General features: G+C 40.3%; 1 protein-coding gene across 3 annotated transcripts in view; it reads right to left on the bottom strand.

The window, feature by feature from the left end:
- Positions 1–23,355, bottom strand: part of P4HA2 (prolyl 4-hydroxylase subunit alpha 2) — an 87,451-nt gene that overhangs the window by 3,870 nt on the left and 60,226 nt on the right. Inside the window, exons 10-14 of one of the 3 annotated variants that reach the window (XM_066591147.1) lie at positions 18,902–19,001; positions 16,138–16,191; positions 8,680–8,739; positions 8,546–8,611; positions 926–994 (exon numbers count right to left, since the gene is read on the bottom strand). In XM_066591147.1, coding sequence (XP_066447244.1) covers positions 926–994; positions 8,546–8,611; positions 8,680–8,739; positions 16,138–16,191; positions 18,902–19,001 — 349 coding nt within the window. The remainder of the gene's footprint in view (positions 1–925; positions 995–8,545; positions 8,612–8,679; positions 8,740–16,137; positions 16,192–18,901; positions 19,002–23,355) is intronic. The other 2 variants (XM_066591146.1, XM_066591145.1) reach the window with 2 other exon arrangements.

Raw genomic sequence — 23,355 nt, 5'->3', positions numbered from 1 at the left:
TGTGAATAGTATGCATCATTAGTCTAAGACACTATATACTACTCTGCTTGGCCAGCATGGCTCATATGGACAGTACTGACCAATCAAAGCAGGTGCAGTATGGGGATCAGACATACTGAATTTAAATATGGCCGATCCTTTGTCCTTCTAGGTGTCCGCTAGCGGCTGGTGTCCCTTTTTCTATTGAAATAAACATGTAAACTTATTAAAGAGTGTATGTTTTTTTGGGCAGTTGGAAGATAAAGTTGTAGAAAATTTTAGGTTTAGCCAACAACTCTCTTAGGTGTATGGCCAGTTTACATCACAGATTGGCTGCAGAAGTTACTTATTATACTCAAACAATGAATTTAAAATACAAATGCTGCAACTTCCTTAGAATGGGGCTTTATCAAAAACTCATCCTTTACCCATATGCTCAACTGGGAAATATGAATGTCCTAGAGGGCAGCTCTATTTGCTAGAGCTGAAAGTGTCCCAGTCTGACTGAGAGCTTCCTTACCCAAACTAAATTCCTATGATGCTCGTAGTTTGGGTCAGGAGACCCGCAGTCAAGCTGGGACACTTGTCTGTAATATGGATGCAAAAATACTTGTCTATCAATTGCCGCTCCCGCTTTGGTGGACTTGGCTCATCATGCATTACATAGGGACTCAATCATCTGAATGCTCACCTTGCATATAATACTACATTTATAGCAGGCCGCAGCATCAAACCCCAGCAAATGCAGTTGACAGCTGGGAATATCAGAAGTTGGACACATATGACTTTTATTTACAAATAGGTGGTCTTTTTTAAAAAAAAACCAACCCCATTAAAGAATTTTTAAAAATCCTACCATTTTGTTTCTACAGATCTAAGGTACAGTTTACACCCCAAACCAAGCTACATGATTGGTTTTAGCAATATCCCTTTGCGGATAACATACCTTCCTTGGCCAAATTGCTGCTCCAAAATCTGGGAATACTGTTGCACCTCCAGCTTGTACATCACTCATCTGAGAAAAGCCATGTGACAGTCATATTACATACTGTAAAGTTTGAATTTTTTTTTAAATTCTGCATCTTATTATATAACTCTTGCACTGCCCTAAATATATGTTCACAAAGGAAAGGTTAATTTGCATGTTGCAGATTTGCATTGAAAATTCTGCACCACAAACCAGCAGTGATTCACAGTACAGTACGGCTGCCTGTCCACAGGCGATTGTCTTTGCGAGATCTGCGGCGATAAATCACCATCTGGGCTGGTCGGATCAGACTGTTAGGAGGTGTTGGCACCAGTGGATGTGTGAGGAAATGCACAAAAGGTGACCAGTGGGGCCATTGTTACAGGGCCATGTGTCCGTCGGAACCAGGTGCTTGGATGAAGGACATGTGGTTTCATGGTACCCATTACATGTACTGACAGCTAACCACCATTGCCTCCGTCTTCAGTGACAAATGCAGGTTAAGTTTGGGCACTGGCAGCAGTGTTCGTGTCTGGGAGACCTCGGGGTGAGTGCCACAATCCTGCATTTGCTGTGAAGCAGTACACTGCCCCCACTGCTGGTGTGATGGGTGGACAGGGGGTGGGGAGCAATCACAAATGACATTAGATCACCACTACTAGTGGTAAGAGGGCAATGACAGCAATATGTTCAGGATATCCTGCAGCAGCATGTTTTGCCTCTCATGGCCAGGCTTCCAAAAGGGATTTTCCAGCAGGATAATGCTCAACTGCACAAAGCAAGAGTGTTGCAGGAATGTCTCCACAACATTGCCACACTACCGTGGCCACACAATTTATCGTCAATAAAACATGTATACGGCCGTCTGTGATGCCAACTTTGACAGCCTATGAGTTTGCCCTATCTAGAAGCTTAGTTACAGCAAATGTGGACTGATATGTCAGAAGATACCATATGGAACCTGTATGCCTCCATGCCCCTAGACGTCACATCAAGTTTCAGTTTTCTGCAATTAATGATCCCTTTGCTCTAATATTGTAGTCACTTACTTATACCAACGTTACAATCACAAAGAAAAAGTTTAATTAGATTCCGACAACTTCTTTTTGACAATGAGTGCATAAAAACAGACAAAACTGTGAAACCTTCACCCATTTCTGCAAGGAAAATCCAGAATCATCTTCAGATATATGCAAAATAACACTCATGTTCAAATGCCTTCATTCTAATCATTGAGTACTGATGTGTACACTGGCATAACACAGGTTTCAGAGACCACAAAACGTGTCTGCCGTTTTATGAATGATTGAGAAAAACAGTACTGAAACCTAGGTTTTCAACAAAAATACATTCGGCCATACATGTGGGCGACTGTGATATTTTTAACAAAGCCTGACAAAAGTCGAATCAACTAAATAAATAAATCTCCTTACTGATGTAATCTGGATGTATAGTAGACAAAAAAAGAAGATAATATCGTAATAAAACCGAATACTGATGAAAGCAGCTGTCGCTGCCCAAACTAACCACTAAATCTATTCAGATTATAATCAAGGAATGTAACAATGATGCCAGTAAGAGTAGGAGCATCCTAAGGGCTCATGCACACTTACATATTACAAGTATGCATACATTTATTTATTTTGCATTACAGAAAAGTGAATAAAACCATTTACATGTGCACTTTTTATGTGCTTGGATATGTTTTGGTAGCACCTAGCATTGTCCAGTGGATTCACTTCTATGGGAGGTACAGCATAGAACAGCTAATTCGGCCATTTCTGTAATCCTGGCCATGGTTTGTCATGGTATTGCTACAGCTATTCCCATTTCTGCCTTCATTGTCTGCTTTGGGAATACCCTTTAAAGAGGATGACTTGTTTAGAAAGGTTACCACTGGGGAAAAGCTGTAAGCTAAATACATATTATATGTAGTGGCTCTTCGCTCTGGATAATAGAAGGATGTCTTTTATATCTATTCGTGCTGTTCAGTTGGGATAACCTCTTCAAAAAAAAAACCCCAGTATTAAAAAAATAAATTAATAAATGGACAACTATTAACGAGGCAATCAGAAGGCCATGTCTAAGCACGGTTAGTAGCTAGCAGAGCTTAATAGTAGACATGGAAGGAGGTTAACATTTTCTAAGAACTGGTATAGGCCTTTCTTTCTAGGAAGCTTTTACAAATTCTAAAATGGTTATAAACTGGTCAAGATGTTTCTAATCCACTTTCTAAAAAGTTATAGTGAAATGTGTTTATTGCTGTGTCTAATTACATCTACTGTGCACATTTGAGTTTCCTGTCTATTTGTGGTTAGACCAATATTTATGCATATAGAAAACAGTTATAAAAAACATTTCCTGGCCAACATCAAACTTTTTTTTTTCCAGAATGAGCTGCAAAAACAAGCATTTACCCAGTAAAAAGTGTGCACTTAATGATTTGCAGTAGATCTTTGCAACATTAGTACCTTTTTACATAATGCAGCTGTCAAAGTACAACAGTATAGAAGGTTTAAAGCCCCCACATGACACATTAGATTGGTGGATCTTCATGTGTATTCTACAGATATATACCCCATGCTAAACAATTCCCAGGCTACTTTGTGTGCTTGTATGAGATAATAGCCAATTTGTAATCTAAAACCCTGAAATTTTTAGGAGCCGCTAAAAAGGATTTGCAAGCCAAGAATGTAGCTTTCTTCATTTTTAAACATGCAATGCACAACGTCTTATGTAGGGACTGTGTCTGCAATACATCAGTTACTGTTTTATCTTCCTAGAGAAGAATGGAAACCTTATGTTCATATGCCCTTGTAGGGCATCAAAGAAGGGCGTTTCCTTCTCAAGATCCCACTATAAAAGCAAGAGTTGAAAGGGGTCTTAGCTCAACCACATATTACGTGATTGTGCTTTCGAGTTCTCAGAAATCAGTGGCCATCTGCAGCTTCCCCCAGCAACTACAGCGTTGTTAAAGAAGCTAGAAACATTATGATCAGTTGACTACTGGGACAACTTCATTATGAGAAGGAATGTGAAGTTGTGATAGCCCCTTTAAACACAAAGATGATGCAATTAGGTCACAAATGGAAGCGGGCAATGTTTCTCAAGTAAAGCAGTTCCACAAAGAGCAGTGGGCAATTCCTCAACTGCGCAGTGAGATCATAGCTCTAAAATGTGCATGTATCTTAGCCTGATATGGTGTGGTTTGTTATCAAAACCCTCATGTGTATGCATTATGTAACTGCATGCTATGTCTCACCTTCACTCATCATCACCATAGTATCTACGCGGTGGGCCATGGAAAATTAGCCCGCTGCCACACTTTGATTAAAGTTTTTTAAAGGAAAATCTATCAGCCAATCACAGCATAGCTTTCATTTCTTAAATGAAAGCTGCGCTGTGATTGGTTGTTATGGGCAACATAGACTTTCTTTTATACAGCCTTCATAAGAGAAAAGCCCACAGAGGCTTTTGAAAAATTTCTCATGTGTCTTCAAAAGTAGGCTAGTGGGGTAACATGCAAAGGGACCTCCATGTTGGTTTGCCTGGAGTACTTTGTGTATTTAAAACAGTGAACGCCTTTGCATTAGCACCATTATTCCCAATTCCACTGAATATCAAAACATTAGTCCGAAAATCGAACAGAAATAGCACCTATTAATTTAAATGGGTGTATGCACACAAGATTTTTACTTGGACTGATAGTCACAGTATGTCCTATTCTTGTTTAACTTTTGGACGACAATCGTACATGTCAATGTGCTGCCTTCTGCACATCGGGTAGCACATGGACTGGATGTCAAAGTGCTGTCTGATCTGATTTGCGCCCGAGAAGCTCAAGTGCAACTTTTTTATATTATAATATAAATATATAAGAACACACATATATACACACACACACACACACACACACACACACACACACACACACCCGTGTGCATTTATATATGTACCCTTAGAATGCAGCATACCAAAAAGTTAAATAATCTCTAGGTACAAGGGCACAAAATACCCTATCATGAAGGGGTTAAATAGATGCCTGGTAATGTGGTGATGGATACAATGACATCAATCACCTATAGGGTCCCCATTGTAAAAAAGTATAATGTATTTAACCTATACTTTACTGGACACTGTTGAATGAAAATGTGTAGTTTACTATGGTATTCCATTTTCGGGGGGATATACTGGTGCATACCAGACAGATGGAGGCCAAAACAACACAAATGTAACACTATGGACACGTTTAGCATGTAAATCAGAGGTTTTCACAAACGAGATGTGAACCCAGCCTTCTATTGATGGGATGCGGATCTGTCATTAGGCATGAATGACTTTCAATTACAGAACCAACCGGGGCCAGTCTGGCCCACCATAGGATCCTCTGATGGGTCCAGGCGCCCACCGATACATTGGTCACCCCTGGTGGTGCTGAAGTTGCGGTAGGTGGATGTATTCTTCATGAGAATGAGGCTTAGGCTATATGTCCTGTACCCGAGAATCTTGGGTGCACCTTCCATTGGACAGCACATGGACATCCGTCCTTGTGCTGTCCAATCTCCACAGATAGTGCACTTTGAATGTCCTATTCCCATCCATGAATACAGAGAGAATAGTACATACAGCAATTTTATTTTTCCATGTGGACTATTGGGTCCGTGTAAAAGTTTGCCCACGTGTGTAACCTATAAACTATTACCATGTGTGTAACCTATAATAGGTCTGCGTGGTGGCCGTGAAATAAATGGACCACACACAGACATAAAAAGGAACCCAACTTAATAAAGTCCAACACTGACACATTTTATACTAATGCAGAAGATGCAAAATGTTACCTCATCATGATGAATTATGCATTACTCAAATATAATACCTGATGCAACATCGTATCCCACCAACATTGCATGGTTCTACCATAATATGGTGCTTCCAAATCCAGAAGCACACTAGAAAAGCAAATCAATGTGAACTCAACGTTTAAATTCAGGTGTAACGTATTACTCTTTTACTGCTGCATGAAGGATAGTATGTCATTATAACTGCATGCATGCAGCAAGATGGGCCATTTGTTATTGTGCTAGTTTTGCGTCACTTTTAGGCCGAATGCAGACGGCTGGATCAGATTCCGGCTGCGAGATTGTGGCAGCAGGATGCGACCCGTGCCCCTGCAGTGACCCGCAGCTTACCTGTCTGGTGTCTTCTCTCTGCTCTGCGGATGTGCCGGCTGGCACATTGCAGCACATGCGCAGGAAATAGGACATGTCGCTATTTTATTATCGCGCGGGTTTTCCGCAATCAAAATTGTGGCTGTCTTCATAGGATTGCAATGCAATCTTATGGCATCGTGCAACAGCGGAACTTCCGCCCGTGTGCATTTGGTCTTAGTCCTTTAATGACCAGGAGCGGTAAATATACGGCTCTCGGTCCTGGGCTTTAACCCCCGCCGATAGCAGATGTATGGCATGGGATTAAAGCCTCTGCTTCTGCAATCTAGCAGTAGCAAGTCAGGTCCTCAGCTGTCAGACACAGCAGAAGACCCTGAGGAGAAAGGAGAAGCAGTTTTTAACTGCTTCTGCCTTCTCCTTTCCTGGGTACATAGCGCTCAATGAACGCTATGTACTAAAAAATGAAAGTAGAAGTATTACCTCCACTATGCGAACCGGCGATCATGTGACCGCAAGGTGCTCCCCTGTCATAGCAGAGCTGCAGGGCCCTAGTAGACCCAGATCAGCTCTGTTAGTGACTATTGTCACTACAGAGGGATGTTTTTCCCTGTGTTACTGGGGCTTCTATGGATGTCTCAGCTATGGTGGAAACGTATGAAATGAAAAGAAGAAAAAGACAATTTGAATGACGCCCAGAGGTCCTATATGATGTAATGGGGGTCATAGATGGTAAAAAAACCAAAACAAGTTAAAAAAAAAATAAAAAAAATTACAGAATAAAATAAAAATATATACATAAAAAAAGAAAATGACCCAAAGCTGACGTCAACCAAAACCATTGCCCTATAACCCAAAACTATACGTATTATATATAATAATGTCCAAAACGAAATGAGGAACCCATTCCCATACTCTATTTTAGCGTAAACATATTAATTTAAAAAAAAACAAAACTAATATTTTTTTAAAAATCCATTTTTTTAAGACTTTTTCACTCAAATAAGACAAACAAAAAAAAAAAAAAAAGGAAAAAAAAGATATAAAAAATGGCACTGTATGTGATAGGGGGGAAAACCCATCAAAAATAATTTTGGTAGCTGAAGGAAAAAAAAAAGGGCAGCAAAACCACCACATGAGCTACGTGTGGCACAGAGTGAAAGCTCACGCCTACGACCTGAGGGTTGCAAGTTCGATCCCCGCGTGAGTCAGGTAGGCGGCTCAAGGTTGACTCAGCCTTCCATCCTCCCGAGGTCGGTAAAATGAGAACCCAGCTTGGTGGGGGGTAATAAGTAATAATTACCTGAAAGTGCTGCGGAATAAGTTGGCGCTATACAAATACCAAGACATGGGTAAAATTCCAATATCCAAGTCTTAGGAGAAGATTGTGTGTATCTCCTCCTGAGAATGCTCATCTGTGCCACCATCACTTCAGTATTCATTTCTATGCCCACAGTGATTGGCGCACAGAATAGGTTGGAAACCACTCACTGAAAGCTGCTTGAACACATCATTTCTGACGATTGAATCTGGTGGTTTTCCTGTTGTAAGTGGCACAATTATCTCAAGAAATTCTTTTAAGTGGTGGATTTTCCAAAAACAGGTGAACACACACATTCTTCAAGACGATTCATGCGTGACTGGGGAGTATGAGAAATCTATAGCAGAGATAACACTCTGGCCTGGTGACCCCCTAAAGCTAACTCAGAGACCATAAAAGTTTCACATCCTTGTCAGCGGACTAATTAAGTATTTATTTCTCTACTCGTTCTGTTCTGGTATTTTTGTAAGCGCAAATTAATCACATCAGAACTGTGCCTTGTCATATGTATGTGTGTATATATATGCATGCCTCTTTGGACCTATTCCATTAAGCCTGAGGAAGAACCCTGAGTAGGTTGGAAAGCTTGCTATAACATCATATATTTTTCTTAGCCATTAAAAGGTATCATATCTACAAGATTACTTGGTTTCTCTTGCTGAGAACAATCTTATCTTCCTGGAAATGAATAAATAAGTGGATGTTCCCCATGTCACCAATCATACAGATTGTGAATTATAATCACCCAGTTGTCCATTTATTCATATATTTCTAGAGTCAAACTAACAGTGAAATGCAGAGTCATAAGAAGATGTGCTCCAGAATTGTGACTTCACGGGGAACACAAGTATTTCATAAAACAGACATGTCAGGAGAGCAGAGAGCGCCTTTTAAATTCAGATCATCACTCCATGTGAATATTTTATGCCAAGGATTAACGGTGGAACCTCTCTGATAAAAAGGAAGGATGAGTGAAGCGAGGACATTAGACAGTGATGTTAAATACAAACAGTACATCCCCCATCCCTCCGAAATACAATGGCAGCCATATTGCTAAACTCTGTTTCATCTTTGTGTATAATGTTCCGCTTTTATTGGAGCTGCCATACTTACGTAGTTCAAAAAGGTAGCCACGCGATTGCCAGTCCCTAAACGCTTGAATACATCAGGTTCCTCTTTCTATAAAATTAAACATAAGAATAAACTGCAGACCAGAAGGGTCACAGGACAACTAACAAGGTACTTACATAGTTAAGATATGTTGCAAGCCTATTTCCATCCGTTTTGAGATTGGAGTCAAAGGGACGCTGCAACAGACAATAACTTTAACCCAGATTCAGAGAGAGAAATAATCATAACCATTTGTTTTGAGAATTGAACACAAAATACAATCGTAGTTTGCGTAAACGTCCAGCCAATAAAGAATAGCATCATCCAGCGAGGGCGCTTCATATCGAATTTGTGAGATTACACGTCTTACACAAGAGCGAAGATGCACAGCGAAGATATGCAGCACTATGAACTTTATATACGCATTTAGAGCTTCATATAGGCTTACAGAAATAGGTTTGCTTGACCTACAGAACACATTCAAAGCTAAATGAGTTAAAGCAGTTTTCCGGGACTCAAAATATTGCAATGCCTATCCTTAGACTCCGATGAGCGCTCCATCCCCACTCTGTCCCCTTCATTGCTTACACAAGCAAAGCAATTTGCTTATATGATACTGCAGTGAGTGATTGAAGTGAACTATATAAAAAGCACTGCAGTACCTGAATGTAAGTCACTGTGCCTCCGCAATGAATGGGGCATATCAGCAACCCCTTCATTCTGCTAATTAACAGGGGATCTGGAGGTTGGACTTCTACTGATCAAACACTGTAGGCCTATTTCAATAATAGGCCATCAATATTTAGGCCCCTTCAAACTTTTTTTTTTTTAAAGTACTCAACTGTTTGTCAGGCTGTTCAACACATTAACTGGACTGGTGAAAGTGAAAAGCAGCATGATCTGCAAGCTAAATAATGCCCCAGATATGTCTGCTACTCACCGTACATGGCTGAGGAACTTGGCAAGCAGCTGAGGAGGGAATGGGCTAGCCGCTAAGCACTCCGAAGAGCTCCTGTATCATGGATTGCTTTGTTTGTGGAATCAGTGAGACCCCTACTTTTATTATCTTTTCATATTTCTATACGATATATATGTCTAGATGTCACAGGACACATTAACATTAAGACCGGTTTTACACATGAGTATTACGGACACATTCACGCATCCATAAGGCAGACGAGTATCCCAATCTGACCGTGGGTATCTTCACCTGAACTCAGAGCATCATAGAGACCAGGACAACCATCTGTATTATGGACCCATAAATACACCTGTAATACGCTTGTGTAAAATCAGTCTAAGGGTTCACTCATATTTGTATGTACATTCCTGCTCCAATCTTGAATTTAACTCTATCTGAACTTGTATTGCACCCCGCCCACCAAGAGATGTCCCCATGCTGGAGGCAAACCTAAACTTACATCTTAACTGTTTTTCCTAACTCTGTACATGCAGACAAGCATTTAGCATTCATTTCTAATTTGAATGCAGTCTATTAATGGATTAGTGGATTGAAGACTGCACACTACAGGCAGCAAGGGTTTCCTTCTTAATGTAAGGTACTATACAGTGGGCCCACAAGTCTAACCTCTTTAAAGGGGTTGCCCCAGGATTTAAGTGTTACCATCATTTAAACTTAAAAAAAAAATAATTATGCACAGAACAGGCGATTCTAAGCATTTTTGCAACATGTTTTATTTGCCTATTCTGTACATTGTTCCTTCTACTATGCTAGGTGAAAAGGTTGCTAGGGAAATTTGTATTAATCTAACTGCATAGCAGAAGAGGCAGTACAGTAGGTGGCATTCCAGATGACTTAAATATTATTCCTCCTGTGCCCCAAATCTGCACATCTGTCCCAGTGCTGATGTTTAATATATTCTTCCTTTACTCATGTGTTCCCTGGTGGCGGGCTGTGTTTGGAGAAGCTGTTCTATGCAGACGGAGTCTCCACTTCAAAGCACGCCCAACTCACCGACAGACTCAATGCACTGTTAGGGGCTCAGTGCGTTGGGTTGTGACATGTAGTACTGTACAACTGATGCACTTAGAGACCTGGCAGTGCATCCGGTGAAAAATGTCTGTGCTGTGAAAGGGGAGAAGCCGTCGACGTAGAACGGCTTCTCCAAGGACAGATGAGCGAAGGAAGACTATGCTAAACCCCAAAGCAAGGGACAGATGAGCAAATGTGGGGTACAGCAGGAATTATATCTAAAGACCAAATAAAACGCATATACCAAGCTTCAACTGTGTTTTAATGGGAACAGCTGTGTCTGCAACTGCTTTACAGAGAACAGTACAGACTCAGCTAAAGTGCCCTCTACTGCATTGCCTCTTCTGCTATGCAGTGAAGTGAATATGGATTTTCCTAACAACTTCCTAGCAGCCTCTTTACCTATTTGCATAGCAAAAAAGGGGTTCTTAAAGAAAAAAAATGTACAGATTACGTTAATAAAACATACTGCAAAAATGCTTAGAACCATGTATTCCGTCCTTAAACAAAAAAAAAAAGTAAAATAAAATTTCAGTTCCCCCTTAAATATTACAATTCTCTATTAGATCAAGCAATGCGAATCATTAAAAAAAAATACAGATTAGAAGGACATTCTGAGAGGGAATCAAAAGAACACCGGAGGCACCATAATAAATGGGTAACCGCAATATCTACACAATGGAGTTTTAAGAATGATTTAAATAGAAAGATTAGCTTTTACATGATCTAATAGAAAAATACAATGGGAAAACCCCTTTAAGGACATGTATGCACGGTTTGGAACGGGTTTAGCTTTTACTGCATGTGAAAAATTCTCAAGACAGATCAGCCAGGCTTCAGTGTGAACCCATTAACTATCATAACATGCCGGGTCATATTAGAGAGCCGAGGGTGCTAGAAATGACTAAGCAAGCTATTTTTTTAATGAAATGGGTATTTTCAAGCCAAGACAACATGCAGATAGCCACTTTAAAGCATGAAGAAATTCAAGCTCTATATTAGGTGTCACAGAAATTCGGTTCTGGGTACAAATTTCAGTTTCAATTAATTTGGAGCATGGTTGATTAGAAATCAAAGATCAATGTGATGATAATGACTTCATTAGGCAGATGAGCTGCAAAGCAAAACTGCACCTTGTGCCACTCACCATGTAAGCCAATAAAAGAAACACTTATTAGGCACAGGTCTATAGAATGCCCTACCAGCAGCACAAGAAGAGTAATCTCAGAAATGGCTGTATACAATGCTATGGCTTTGCTCGTGATACAGAGTCCCTTTGATTTGTAGATCACTTTCGGTCATTGAAAACCGTTGCTTTACACAGCTTGCAATATATTTTAATTTCAGCGTGAACATCATATACATCAACTCCGCCAGCATGGACACCAGATACACATCTGCTTGGACTAGCACAACATTTTTCCATTGCTAGATGAACAGTGACTAACCTGTGGTTAAATCTTCCAAAAGGTAAGATATGAAGATATGAACTGTGTAAGTTAAAAGGTTAGCCAAAAGACAGCTTGTAACTAAAACCATTTATAGAACTTGCATGCACAAAGTAAAGACAGAGAAGACATTTCAAAGTGCAATTATGGTAGCACCATATAAGGAGTCACTAACATCCTAAAAGAGGATCTACCAGCTCTCTGGAGAAATCCATTCCAGTAATTACAATGTGTAACTGTAAAGCTAAAGCCTCATTCACATCACCGTTAACTTTCGTTCTCCTACAGGGGCAGAACATTGAAAGCAATGGAAGTATCAGATCGGTTGTATGCTGGACACCAATGGTGCCCGATGGATGCCACTGATTATAAAGGGGTCCGTTGGGTTTCCATTATGGCATCCTACATTTAAAATACATTGTGCTGTATGCTGCACTATTTTTTTTTTGGTAATTATGAAAAATATTCGGTACAACAGAAGTTACAGTAGATGTGGACAAGGCCAAAACTGCCCGATCGGTGCTGCTGGATCTCCACACAGTGTTGACACATGCAGTGGTAATGCCAAGTTGACAATTTATTCTTATAACAGAAGAATGGTGTGATGCAGAACTATAAGAACATGATCCAGTATTGTTACTTCATGGGAAATTCAAGTATTTAATGGAACCAGACATGTCAGGACCATTTACAGACTCTCTAAGTAACTGTTGTAGTATCTATTAACCCAACTGCTGCCTTTATAGAAAATTAAAAAGTTAAATGCGGTACTACAGGAGGGCAGCTCTCCTGATACGGTCAGTGAATTAGCACAGCCCCCTCTTCTCACCGCTGTGACACAATCTAGGCTGCCATAAACAGGGCTTGTATTCTGCAGATGGTAATGTAAGAATCCGAAGATTCAACTTAACATAAAAATGCCGAAATTTTGCAAAAGTAATGAATACTTAGATGTTGATTTTGATAAACTCAAAGCAAAAACTGTAACCAACCTGGGATGTGTGAACGCATCTTTAGGCCTCGTTTAGACGAGCGTGTTTTTTGTGAGTCTATGGGCGTGCAAAAAAAATGCGCTGCTCGCATATGCTGAAAACGCGTGAACGGGCAAAGTTTCATATGCACAGCGAGAGAAGAAGCCTCCACCGGGCTTTAGAATTTCCCCACAGCAGGGTAAGTCGGAGTGAGGCTAGGGGGTTTCCTCACAGCTGTGGCAGGGGATTCCTTCATCCCAACGGGGATGAAGCAATTCCCTGCCTCAGCTGTCACGGCAGTGTTGTTCTTCTTTTTTAATGGGGCAGCAATGATTGAATGGCTGTGATTGGTCCCTGTTCTCAGCCAATCAGAGGCAGTGCTTCTAGGAAGATTTTAAATCCCAGACCAGAAGAAATGATACAGAAGAGTTTCCCCTAGGGCTTATTTTTAGGGAAGGACGGATGTTTTAAGCCCTTCCCCCAAAACCCTGGTGGGGTTTGTCTTCATCCCATTGCTTTCAATCTGGCGACAGCAGCCACAGCTGTGACAGGGGATTCTTTTGTCCACGCTCAGTGCACTTATCACTGAACACTGTGACACTGCTGTCACAGTGTTCAGTGATGAGGGGACTCCCAACAGGTATTAACGAACGCTTAGGGAGCTCCCTCATCCCCGCGGAGACTAAGGGGTTAACAGCAGGACATTTAAAAGGTGCATTTTGGCCAGAAGCACCTTTTAAATGTCCTGCTTTAAGCAGCAGGGAATCTGTTCCGTGCGTGGGAGTTTCCATTAACTTCTGCTCCCATAGGAGTCAATGAAAACTCCTGCAAAACGCGCAGCTATGTCCTATCTTTTTAAGCTGCATGCTCTTTTGCGCTGCTAATTCCGTGCATGTGAATGCTTTTATAAGAGCCCATTGGTGCTTTTAGAAGCGTGCATTATGCGCGCACAAAACACACGCTCGTCTGACCGAGGCCTTAATCGCCAAGTCTGCACTTTGGGCACTGTACAAATATTTGGGAATTTCTCATAATGATTATTTTTAATAACATAAACCTTATCAGAACACTCTCATAGGTTTTTTTTTTTAGAGAATATACATTAAAGCAAACTATATGAAAAATGTAATATACAGAAAATTAGAGCACATTCTGACATTATATAAGAGGCAGCAATTGATGCATTTTCGTCCAGACGTAACATTACCTTTACAACTTTTCTTATAGCGCTGCCTAGTGGTAAAAATTTGGAATGAGTCATGCTACGTTAGAAACTATCCATGTAAAGCAATCTTGTTTCTATAACTGCACCATATTTAGCTGTCAGACAACTATATTTTAGGGATGTCTGCTTCATTAACCCTTTCATGACCAAGAGGCATTGATGTGCTTGCGTCCAGTTCGCATTCTGCAACTCTGACATTCCAGCTTTCAAAAAAAACATAACTTTTATTTTTCGGTGTGAAATATCTACATTGGGGGCTTGTCGAACAAGTTGTATTTTTCAATGGTACCTTTTAATGTGAAATATAATGTATAAGAAGACTTTTAAACACCTCCAAGTGGGGCAAAATCAGGAAGAAAAAAAGTAATTGCACCACTTTCTTTGGTGTGGGGGTGGGGGAGAGTTTTATGGCGTTCATGATGCAGTAGCAGTGACATGTTAGCTTTATTCTGTGGCTTAGTACCATTACAGACATACCAAAATATATATCGTTTTCTACATAGTAATACTTACTTTATTTCCCTTGGAGAATTGCTTTCTGTTACCAAATTTTGATCTCCATAAACCTTTATTTTCCCGTTAATAGCACTGGGTGTGGGTTCTTTTTTTAGGGGAGGGGGCACCTCTAGTTTGTATAGGTATCAATTTGTGGAGCATATGATTTTTATTCAATTTTTGCTTGGAGATGGAGTGAGCAAAAAAAGCACAATTCAGACATTCTGATTATTTTTTGTGATGGAGTTGACTATGCTGAATTACTAATGTGATATTTTAATAAAATGGATATATACAGATGCAGCAATACTAATTTTTCTATGTATTTTATTTTTTGATGTGACTAGAAAAAGATTTTTTTAAACTGCTAATAATTTTTATAATAATTAAAAACTTTATTTTATTTTTTATTTTAATTAGTTCCTACAGGAGACGTATACTATGGTATTACATTATGCTATATAATAACAGGCTGCCTAGTAAAGACGTGCCACAGGCATATCCCTAACAGACAAATGATCATGGCAGCCCAGGGGGCCTTCAGAAAGGCTGCAATAATGCCAATCCTGTTTATACATGCTTTTTTTTCATGTTACAATTAATATTTAATGATGCATGTGTGGATTGTTCAGCGCCTACTTACCTTGAATTTATATAAATAAGCTGTGCCCAATGAATAGTATTCTGCTGCAATTATCTTATTGTGGATGGAGGCCATTCAGGACATGTAAATGCCGGTCGATAAGGACATTTTAATGAACGAACAGTGGCATATAATGGGTTAACAACCGTAATCAGCACCCAAACCCGCTCCCATACACAACAAAGGCTGTGGACGGCTATACACATCCCAAATGCATGAAGTATGTGCAGTTGTGACATATATAGCCATATGTATGACAGGAAGGGGTTGATAAATGTGCGACTTTAGGCTAGGTTGACTCTGAGCTGAACGCGAAAAAAAATCTGAAGTGTCAGATCCAGCTTATGCTGAAATCGGATGGCGATTAACAGACTATATTAATGTCAGCTAGAAAATGTCCTGGACAGAATAGCACAGCCAATTCATTGAGGATTTATGGCGGATCTGAGTCATAGGCTACGAATCCACCCTATACACAGATATGAGATAGCCTTGATCACTAGAATTTCAGCGCAAGAACAACAAGGATATAGGAGCCACAAGGTGGCGCTGGTGAGCTGTTGACAGCCTCCACATGTAGAAATGTCTTCTGTCTAGTGGCGTCCGAATGCTTTACATGAAAAACATTTCTTACGTATAACTACAAATGTAAATTCACATTTTTAAAACACTACCAAACTAGAGAGATAAATGTACAACCAGATGTATGAATGTATAAATGAAATCAAATGAAGGCTTAAAAAGGAGATAAGGAATATTAGAAGGATGATGAATAAAGCAGAAAATAAAAGATAGTTAGTAGACTGTTGAACAGACTTACCCTGGAAAAATCAAAATGCGGCTCATACTGACCTCCCATGCCATAATTTGCTACCTGTCAATAGGAAATGTGACAGAATTCTGTTTATGCATCATTACAAAGCGCAGGAGTTATATATTTACCTCACCACCTTTAAAGCGGTCCTAAAATCACGTAACCTTACCAAAACCCATGCTTACACCAGATACCTATGGAGCCAACAGAAGTGAATAGAGCCAGAGCACTGGATCCTACATATACTCTGAGCTTACACATCTAGATATCATCTATTTTTATTTGGAAAATAGAGATTCCAAAAATAACAGAGCGATTAGAAACATAGCAGATTCCGATAAGGCACCAATAGAAATCTGTACCCCTGAGTATCTCAGATTTTCTATAAAAATATATATCAGCAAGTTATACCCTATCCTTTGGAAGTGAGGATAACTTGATATTCTAGAACAACCCCGTTGGGCCATTTTGTCCATTGATGTAATTAAATATAGGCTGCTTTAAGGGTTGTAGGAGAATTGTACAGAAACTGCATCATCTGTTGTCTTGCCATATTCCTAAAGCAACCTTGGTCTTCAACCGTGTGTAGGTATGTATGTTCGTATGTATTATACATATATCCTGTGGAATAGGGGTAAACTCAAAATTCTGCTACAACCCATTTAAGTACAATTTTTAGTTGGTGGAAAAGCATGTTAAAAGGGCTGTTTAAGAGTTGGACAAGATGAATAAAAATGCACGATAGACTTGCTATCAGAATTTTGCTCCGATCCCGTGCCACCCCTCACTTACACAGGGCCTCAGTAGGATTGCATTCAAAGTATTTTTAATGTTATGTGACTGTAGCATCCTAAGGTGGAAGGCTGTAGGTAGGTTATGACTAGAGATGAGCGAACACGCTCGGATAAGCCAGTTACTCAAGCGAGCCTCGCTCTTCTTGAGTAACTGCATTCTTGTCCGAGCGTGCTCGTGGGGAAGGGGGGGGGGGGGGAAGAGTCAGAGAGATCTCTCTCTTACTGTGACGCCCCCCTCCCGAGCACGCTCGGACAAGAATAGGCTCGCTCAAGTGACTGGCTTATCTGAGCATGCTCGCTCATCTCTAGTTATGACCCTATAAGCGTATAATAATTCATTGTAGATGATCCATTAAGGCACAGCAGCAGGTAAAGATGTGCATCACCCCAATATGCAAGCTGACAGTCTGCCTCGTGGCCCTAGTTATAATGTTCAGGAAGGTCGGAAGACCTTTTGACTTAATGGGTTGGAGAAGATATATATGATCCATTTCTTAAGTACATTTAACATTTATACAAATACTGATATACCCGGCTTCGCCCGAGTTAATTTGGTACTGGTGTTTATCTGGTGTTCACACGGAAAATCTTATTAAGTCGTGGTTACTTTAGAGATACCGGAAAAACATATGTTCACCATTTTGCATAGTTCTCTGCGTTACCCAAGAAACACCACGGGGAGGTAACCATGCAACGTTTCCTTTATATAAAATGACATCAGGAAGTGAGAGAATTAGATTCCATACGTAAAATTTGGACGCTAATTCTTTTGCACTTAGATTTGAATAATCGAGTTGGGACCCATTAACTTTTCCTATTTATGACATAATCAATGCCCCTTCCACATTTCATGTTTCTATGACATCGGGAAGTGAGAGAATTAGATTTCGTACGTAAAATGTGGACGCAAATTCTTTTGCGCATAGAAATGAGCAATCGAGGTGGGACCCATTAACTTTTCCTATTTATGACATAATGCCCGCTCCAAATTTCATGTTTCTATGACACCAAGAAGTGAGAGAATTAGATTCTATACGTAAAATTTGGATGCTAGTTCTTTTGCGCTAGAATTGAATAATCGAGTTGGGACCCATGAACTTTTCCTATTTATGACATATTCAATGCTTCTGGCAAATTTCATGTTTCTATGACATTGGGAAGTGAGAGATTTAGATTATGTGCGTAAAATTTCTACACTAATTCTTTTGTGCATAGAATTAAATAATCGAGTTGGGACCCATTAACCTTTCCTATTTATGACATAATCAATGCTCGTGCCAAATTTCACGTTTCTATGACACCGGAAAGTGAGAAAATTACATTCCGTACGTAAAATTTGGACGCTAATTCTTTTGCGCATAGAATTGAATAATCGAGTTGGGACCCATTAGCTTTTCCTATTTATGACATAATCAATGTTCGTGCCAAATTTCCCGTTTCTATGACACCGGAAAGTGAGAAAATTACATTCCGTACGTACAATTTGGACGCTAATTCTTTTGCGCATAGAATTTAATAATCAAGTTGGGACCCATTAGCTTTTCCTATTTATGACATATTCAATGCGCGTGCCAAATTTTAAGTTTCTATGACATTGGGAAGTGAGAGATTTAGATTATGTACATCAAATTTCGCCGCCAATTATTTTGCGCTAGAATTAAATAATCGAGTTGGGACCCAATTTCTTTTCCTATTTTGGAGATAATCTATGTTTGTGCCAAATTTCATGTTTCTACGACATCGGGAAGTTGGAGAACTTTTGGCGAGTCAGTCAGTGAGTGCGTGAGTCAGTCAGTGAGTGCTTTCGTCTTTATATATATAGATATAGCCAAGATCCAAAAACGGTACTTTGGAATTAAACTTTTAATACTATTGTAGTAATTTGGCTCTGGCGTATGAAAAATGTTTGGAGAATTACTAAAGAGAGAAGACATGAATTTCCACTAAAGTCATTGCTTCCATTGGATTGGTGTTACCTGCAGCAGCTCAGCTGTGGCAGCCGTTAGGCCGGTAATGGCTTGCATGCGTTGGTTCACCCGAGCAACGACAGGATCGTCATATTCCTCCAGCCAAGCACTAGATATAAACATGAACACTTCATAGAGTTACATCAGGCAGGGACAAAGACTTTAATAACCCGTTTGCTCACAAGATGTTACAACTGGTGAGCTTAGCCTATGTTCACATGGCGAAATCTGCACTAGATTTTTCTATGTGGATTCCACCTCAAAATCCGTGGCAGAAAGCTTGGGCTGTGGATTTCAGATTTGCATTAGAGTTTAGCGTAGTTCTGCACATACGGTAGAATTAGCCCCTTTCAATGGAAGTCACTTTTTTTCCCATGTGTGAAAAAAACCTACACCGAATAGACTTTAGAACAGATATCCATTAAGGTCAATGGAAGACTTTTAGGATGCGGATGTGATGCAGATTCTGCCATGTGAACAAGCCTTAAAATGATATTTACAGGATCAGAAAAACTTGTTCAGTCTTAACAACTTTTGAACATGTATTTATATTTTAGGTCCTCATCATTTTAATGATCTCTGCTTGTTGTAAGGGAAGGCAAACATTTATGTTAAGTCGTTGGAAAGCAATCATTACCTACACATAGTCCAGATTTAGGCTGTTGCGTTTCACTTACATACGATGGCCTGAACTGGAAGAGTGTAATAAGCTGTTAGCTGGCAGGACTAGCCCAGCAGGGCATCTAGTTTCCGAGCTGGAATGATAACACTGCTCAACAGCATTTTTGTATCTAGTGTGCGATATATCAATTCTTATGGATTTTTGGGTGTAGAATCTAAATTAACCTTTAGAAATGATGTATCACATAAGGTTTTTATGTAATTTAGATTTTTTTCAATTTTTAAAAAAAAAGTTGGTGTGTTTGTGCTCATTTTCTGGTGAATTATTTATATAAAAGTTAAGTCAGTGACTAAGCTAAACTCTTTATTTGAATGTAATACACAGTGGATGAAGTTCTAAAAATGGTCACTAGATGGCAGAACAATGAGGTTGAGCAAGAAAGTTACCAACATGAGCCTATCTGTACTGATGTTTAGGCCTCATGTCCACGGGGAAAGGAGGAATAAAAAACCGCAGCGGATTTAAACTCTTCTCCCGCCCGCGGATCCACACCCCATAGGGATGCATTGACCACCCGCGGATGGTCAATAAAAGTGAATAAAAAAAAATATGGAGCATGAAAAAAAATTGACAAGCTCCATTTTCGTGCGGGTCTCCCGCGGGGTCGGCTCCCGCAGGCTTCTATTGAGGCCTATGGAAGCCGTCCGGATCCGCGGGAGACCTAAAATAAGAATAAACTTACCCGCAGCGGTCTTCTCTTCTTCGCAGCCGGATCTTCTTTCTTCGGCCCGGCGGATGTGCCTGGCGTATGCGCGCGGCACGCCGCCGGCCGAAGAAAGAAGATGTGGCCGCGAAGAAGAGAAGATCTGCACGGTTCGCTACGTGTAAGTTTAGTCTTATTTTCAGCCATCATGTCCGCGGGGCAGGAGGGACCCGCTGCGGATTCTCCATGGAGAATCCGTAGCGGGCCTGATTTTCCCCGTGGACATGAGGCCTTAGTGTTAGTTGTTATCTGCATGAAGCACTTCTCTTCATTCTTACCTCAGCATATCGGTATTTTTTGAGTTTCATCCACAAATTACCCAAAAAATATTATTGAGTTCTGAGTGTTTTGTTTTTTTTGTATTTAAAACCAGACAGTATTCAGCAATACTATATTTTTGTCAATAGTAATAGTGCTATGTATCTCAGAAATGTGACATGATAGATAGAATCTAATTCTTCCACTGAATCAGGCACCCCAAAATTAGTTGAATCAACCTGTTTCCGAACCAGATACAGAAAATATTTTGATTTGTTGACCAGTGTAATCAGTGAAAGCAAACAGAAATCTTGAAAATTGCGAGGAGTTAAAACAAAAAGTATTATGGAAAACTGTAGAGTTTCGGTCACCGTTTGGGTAACGACAGCTTATGGAGCCATCACGGTTCCATCTGAATGCAGGGTTTAGCACTTCACATGGGACGGAAAGGATGGATGGGTTCACTAATGCAATGTGAACGCAGCCTTGGTTTGCCATGTTTAACCATGTCCTGTCTGCTGTAAAGTTTTAGTGCAACTTGGAAAACTTCTTTAACAACTAGAAACATTAGGCATTTATTGACTGTGCAGGGAAGGGTATGGAAAAGTAGCAGTTGACGAGGAGCAACTACCATAAAACATTACTGTAGAAAGATTTCCTCTCGGTGCCTTGCAATTACTTGGCCAAGATAACCAACATCACAGTTTGTACATTCAGTCCCAAATATATCTGGTCTGCTGTAAAGGAAACGGAGTGCTGGAGGAGGTCGAGCGCAGGCACAGTGTTAGCAGTAGTGTGGCAGGCAGCTGCACAGTTCTGCACTAACAGCTCATTAGACAGACAGGGCTCTGCAGAATGTTCTTATCTGGTTGCTGTGTATGTTTAACATTCTTGGGGAAACTAAGAGGTTGTGCAATTTCGTTTCTCACAAACTATGACTGCTATTTTATAAGATTCCTCGGACCACACTATTACACTGGGTTCACATGGGGTAGATTTGCTGCTTTTCTTCTGTGCAAATCTGTCGCATGGCAAATTTGCAGCATTTACACTTATAAGCCAAGTCATTGTGGTTTCACAAAATGCGGTTCCTGCGTTGCGGTAAATTTCTGCATACACGCTGTGCGGGAATGCTGCTGCGGTGTGAATTTATGATCCACATCATGTTAATTTTGGTGTCATTTCCATGGCATCTGTAGGTCCATAAGCCTCAATAGAAATCACAAAATTGGCAGCTGATTCCGCATGCTCATTTCGGTTGTGGAAAAATTCACGTGCTTGGGACACACAATAATAAACGCAGTACTTCAGCTCAATCTGACTGCAGATTTTGATTTCAGAATGTACATGCGGAAAATGGGCAGAAAGTCCGCATGGAAAAAAGCAGGAAATCCGCCCCATGTGAATCCGGCCTAAGGCCAGTCTCACATGGGCATTTTTTTTTTTTTTTAGAGCGTTTAGCTGGCATTTGAAACGCCCATTTAAAACACTGTACAGAGTCTCCATTGATTTCAATGGGGCTTCTCAGACAAGCGTTATAGTGGTGTTTCTAACGCGTGCCAAATCGAACGCTATATGTTCTATTTTGGTGCGTTCCTGCGCTTTTTAATGTGCCACATCACCCACTGCAATGAAAATGCGTTAAAAATGCTGTTGAATGTGCTTAAAAATACCATTCTAAAATACTGTAAAAGGCGGTGTTTAAAAAACGTGGCAGGTTTACAAACGCCTGTGCAAAATTGGCCTAAGGCTAAGACCCTACGCTGCTCTGTGTTACATGCGGATACGAAATGCCTCTATGAGACAGAGCGGGGAATTTAGAGAAAAAGGACACTAGTCACACTCCGTGACATACACTGTCAGCCACAGCGCACAATTGCTGCAATACGTGGTGACAGCCAGCTCACCACCGGCTCACTCAGTGGTAAAATGTCACATGATCGATGCAGCATTTTATGCATACAGCAATGGGAATGATCCCCAAAAGGACAGCTAATTTTAGCCCCTCTGAAAGAAATTAGAAAAAAACTGAAAATGTTTCATTCCATTTCCAACAAAACAGAGAAACAGAATTGTTTAGCAAAACCCCAACACAGCTGTGAATGCAGTCTCAGGCCGGGCTCACAAGGGCGTATGATTACCATGTATTACATGTGCGCTGTATGCTCATGTGATATGCTGTAACTTGCAGGCAATCAATTACATTGCCTTACACAGTTCTGCTCACATTAGTGCGCTGGAATTGCATAATACGCGAGGACAAAAAAAGAACGCAGCATGTTCTATTTTGCCGTGTATATACATGTGCGGGAGACCATTGTTCTCTATGGGCGTGTATAAATACGCAACCCCATACACAATGTAATTCTCAATGGTGTGGAAAATATAAACAAAACAAAAAAAATTTGCATGATCGGGTGCGTGAGATACGCTGGCATGCGCTATAGAATTTCGCCGCAATAATCGGCAGTACGCCGGTTTTATTCTTACGGCCGTGTGAGCCCGGCCTTAGAAGCTCTGGAGCATGCTCTTAGATCCACACAGATTATTTTCTGCGACATGTGGATAGTGTTTTGAGACTGTACTGTAAATTAAGACTGCAACATTACTTTGCAGCAATTCCACACTTTTAGCAGCAATTGCAACAAAACTTCAAAAAATAATAAATAAATGCAAAAATAAGCATTTCTGGATTTCAAAAGTCCTAACCATAAAGAGCAGCCAGCGCACTTCTTATAATGCTGGGCTCACATGAACGTATGGTACAACGCTGTGTTTTACTGTGGTGTTTAACGGTGTATCGCAGCATTGTTTGCCTGC

The sequence above is a fragment of the Eleutherodactylus coqui genome, chromosome 2, assembly GCF_035609145.1.
Source record: "Eleutherodactylus coqui strain aEleCoq1 chromosome 2, aEleCoq1.hap1, whole genome shotgun sequence".
Classification (NCBI taxonomy): Eukaryota; Metazoa; Chordata; class Amphibia; order Anura; family Eleutherodactylidae; genus Eleutherodactylus; species Eleutherodactylus coqui.
The sequence above is the reverse complement of the archived record's forward strand: the minus strand, read 5'-3'. Positions and strand labels throughout refer to the sequence as shown.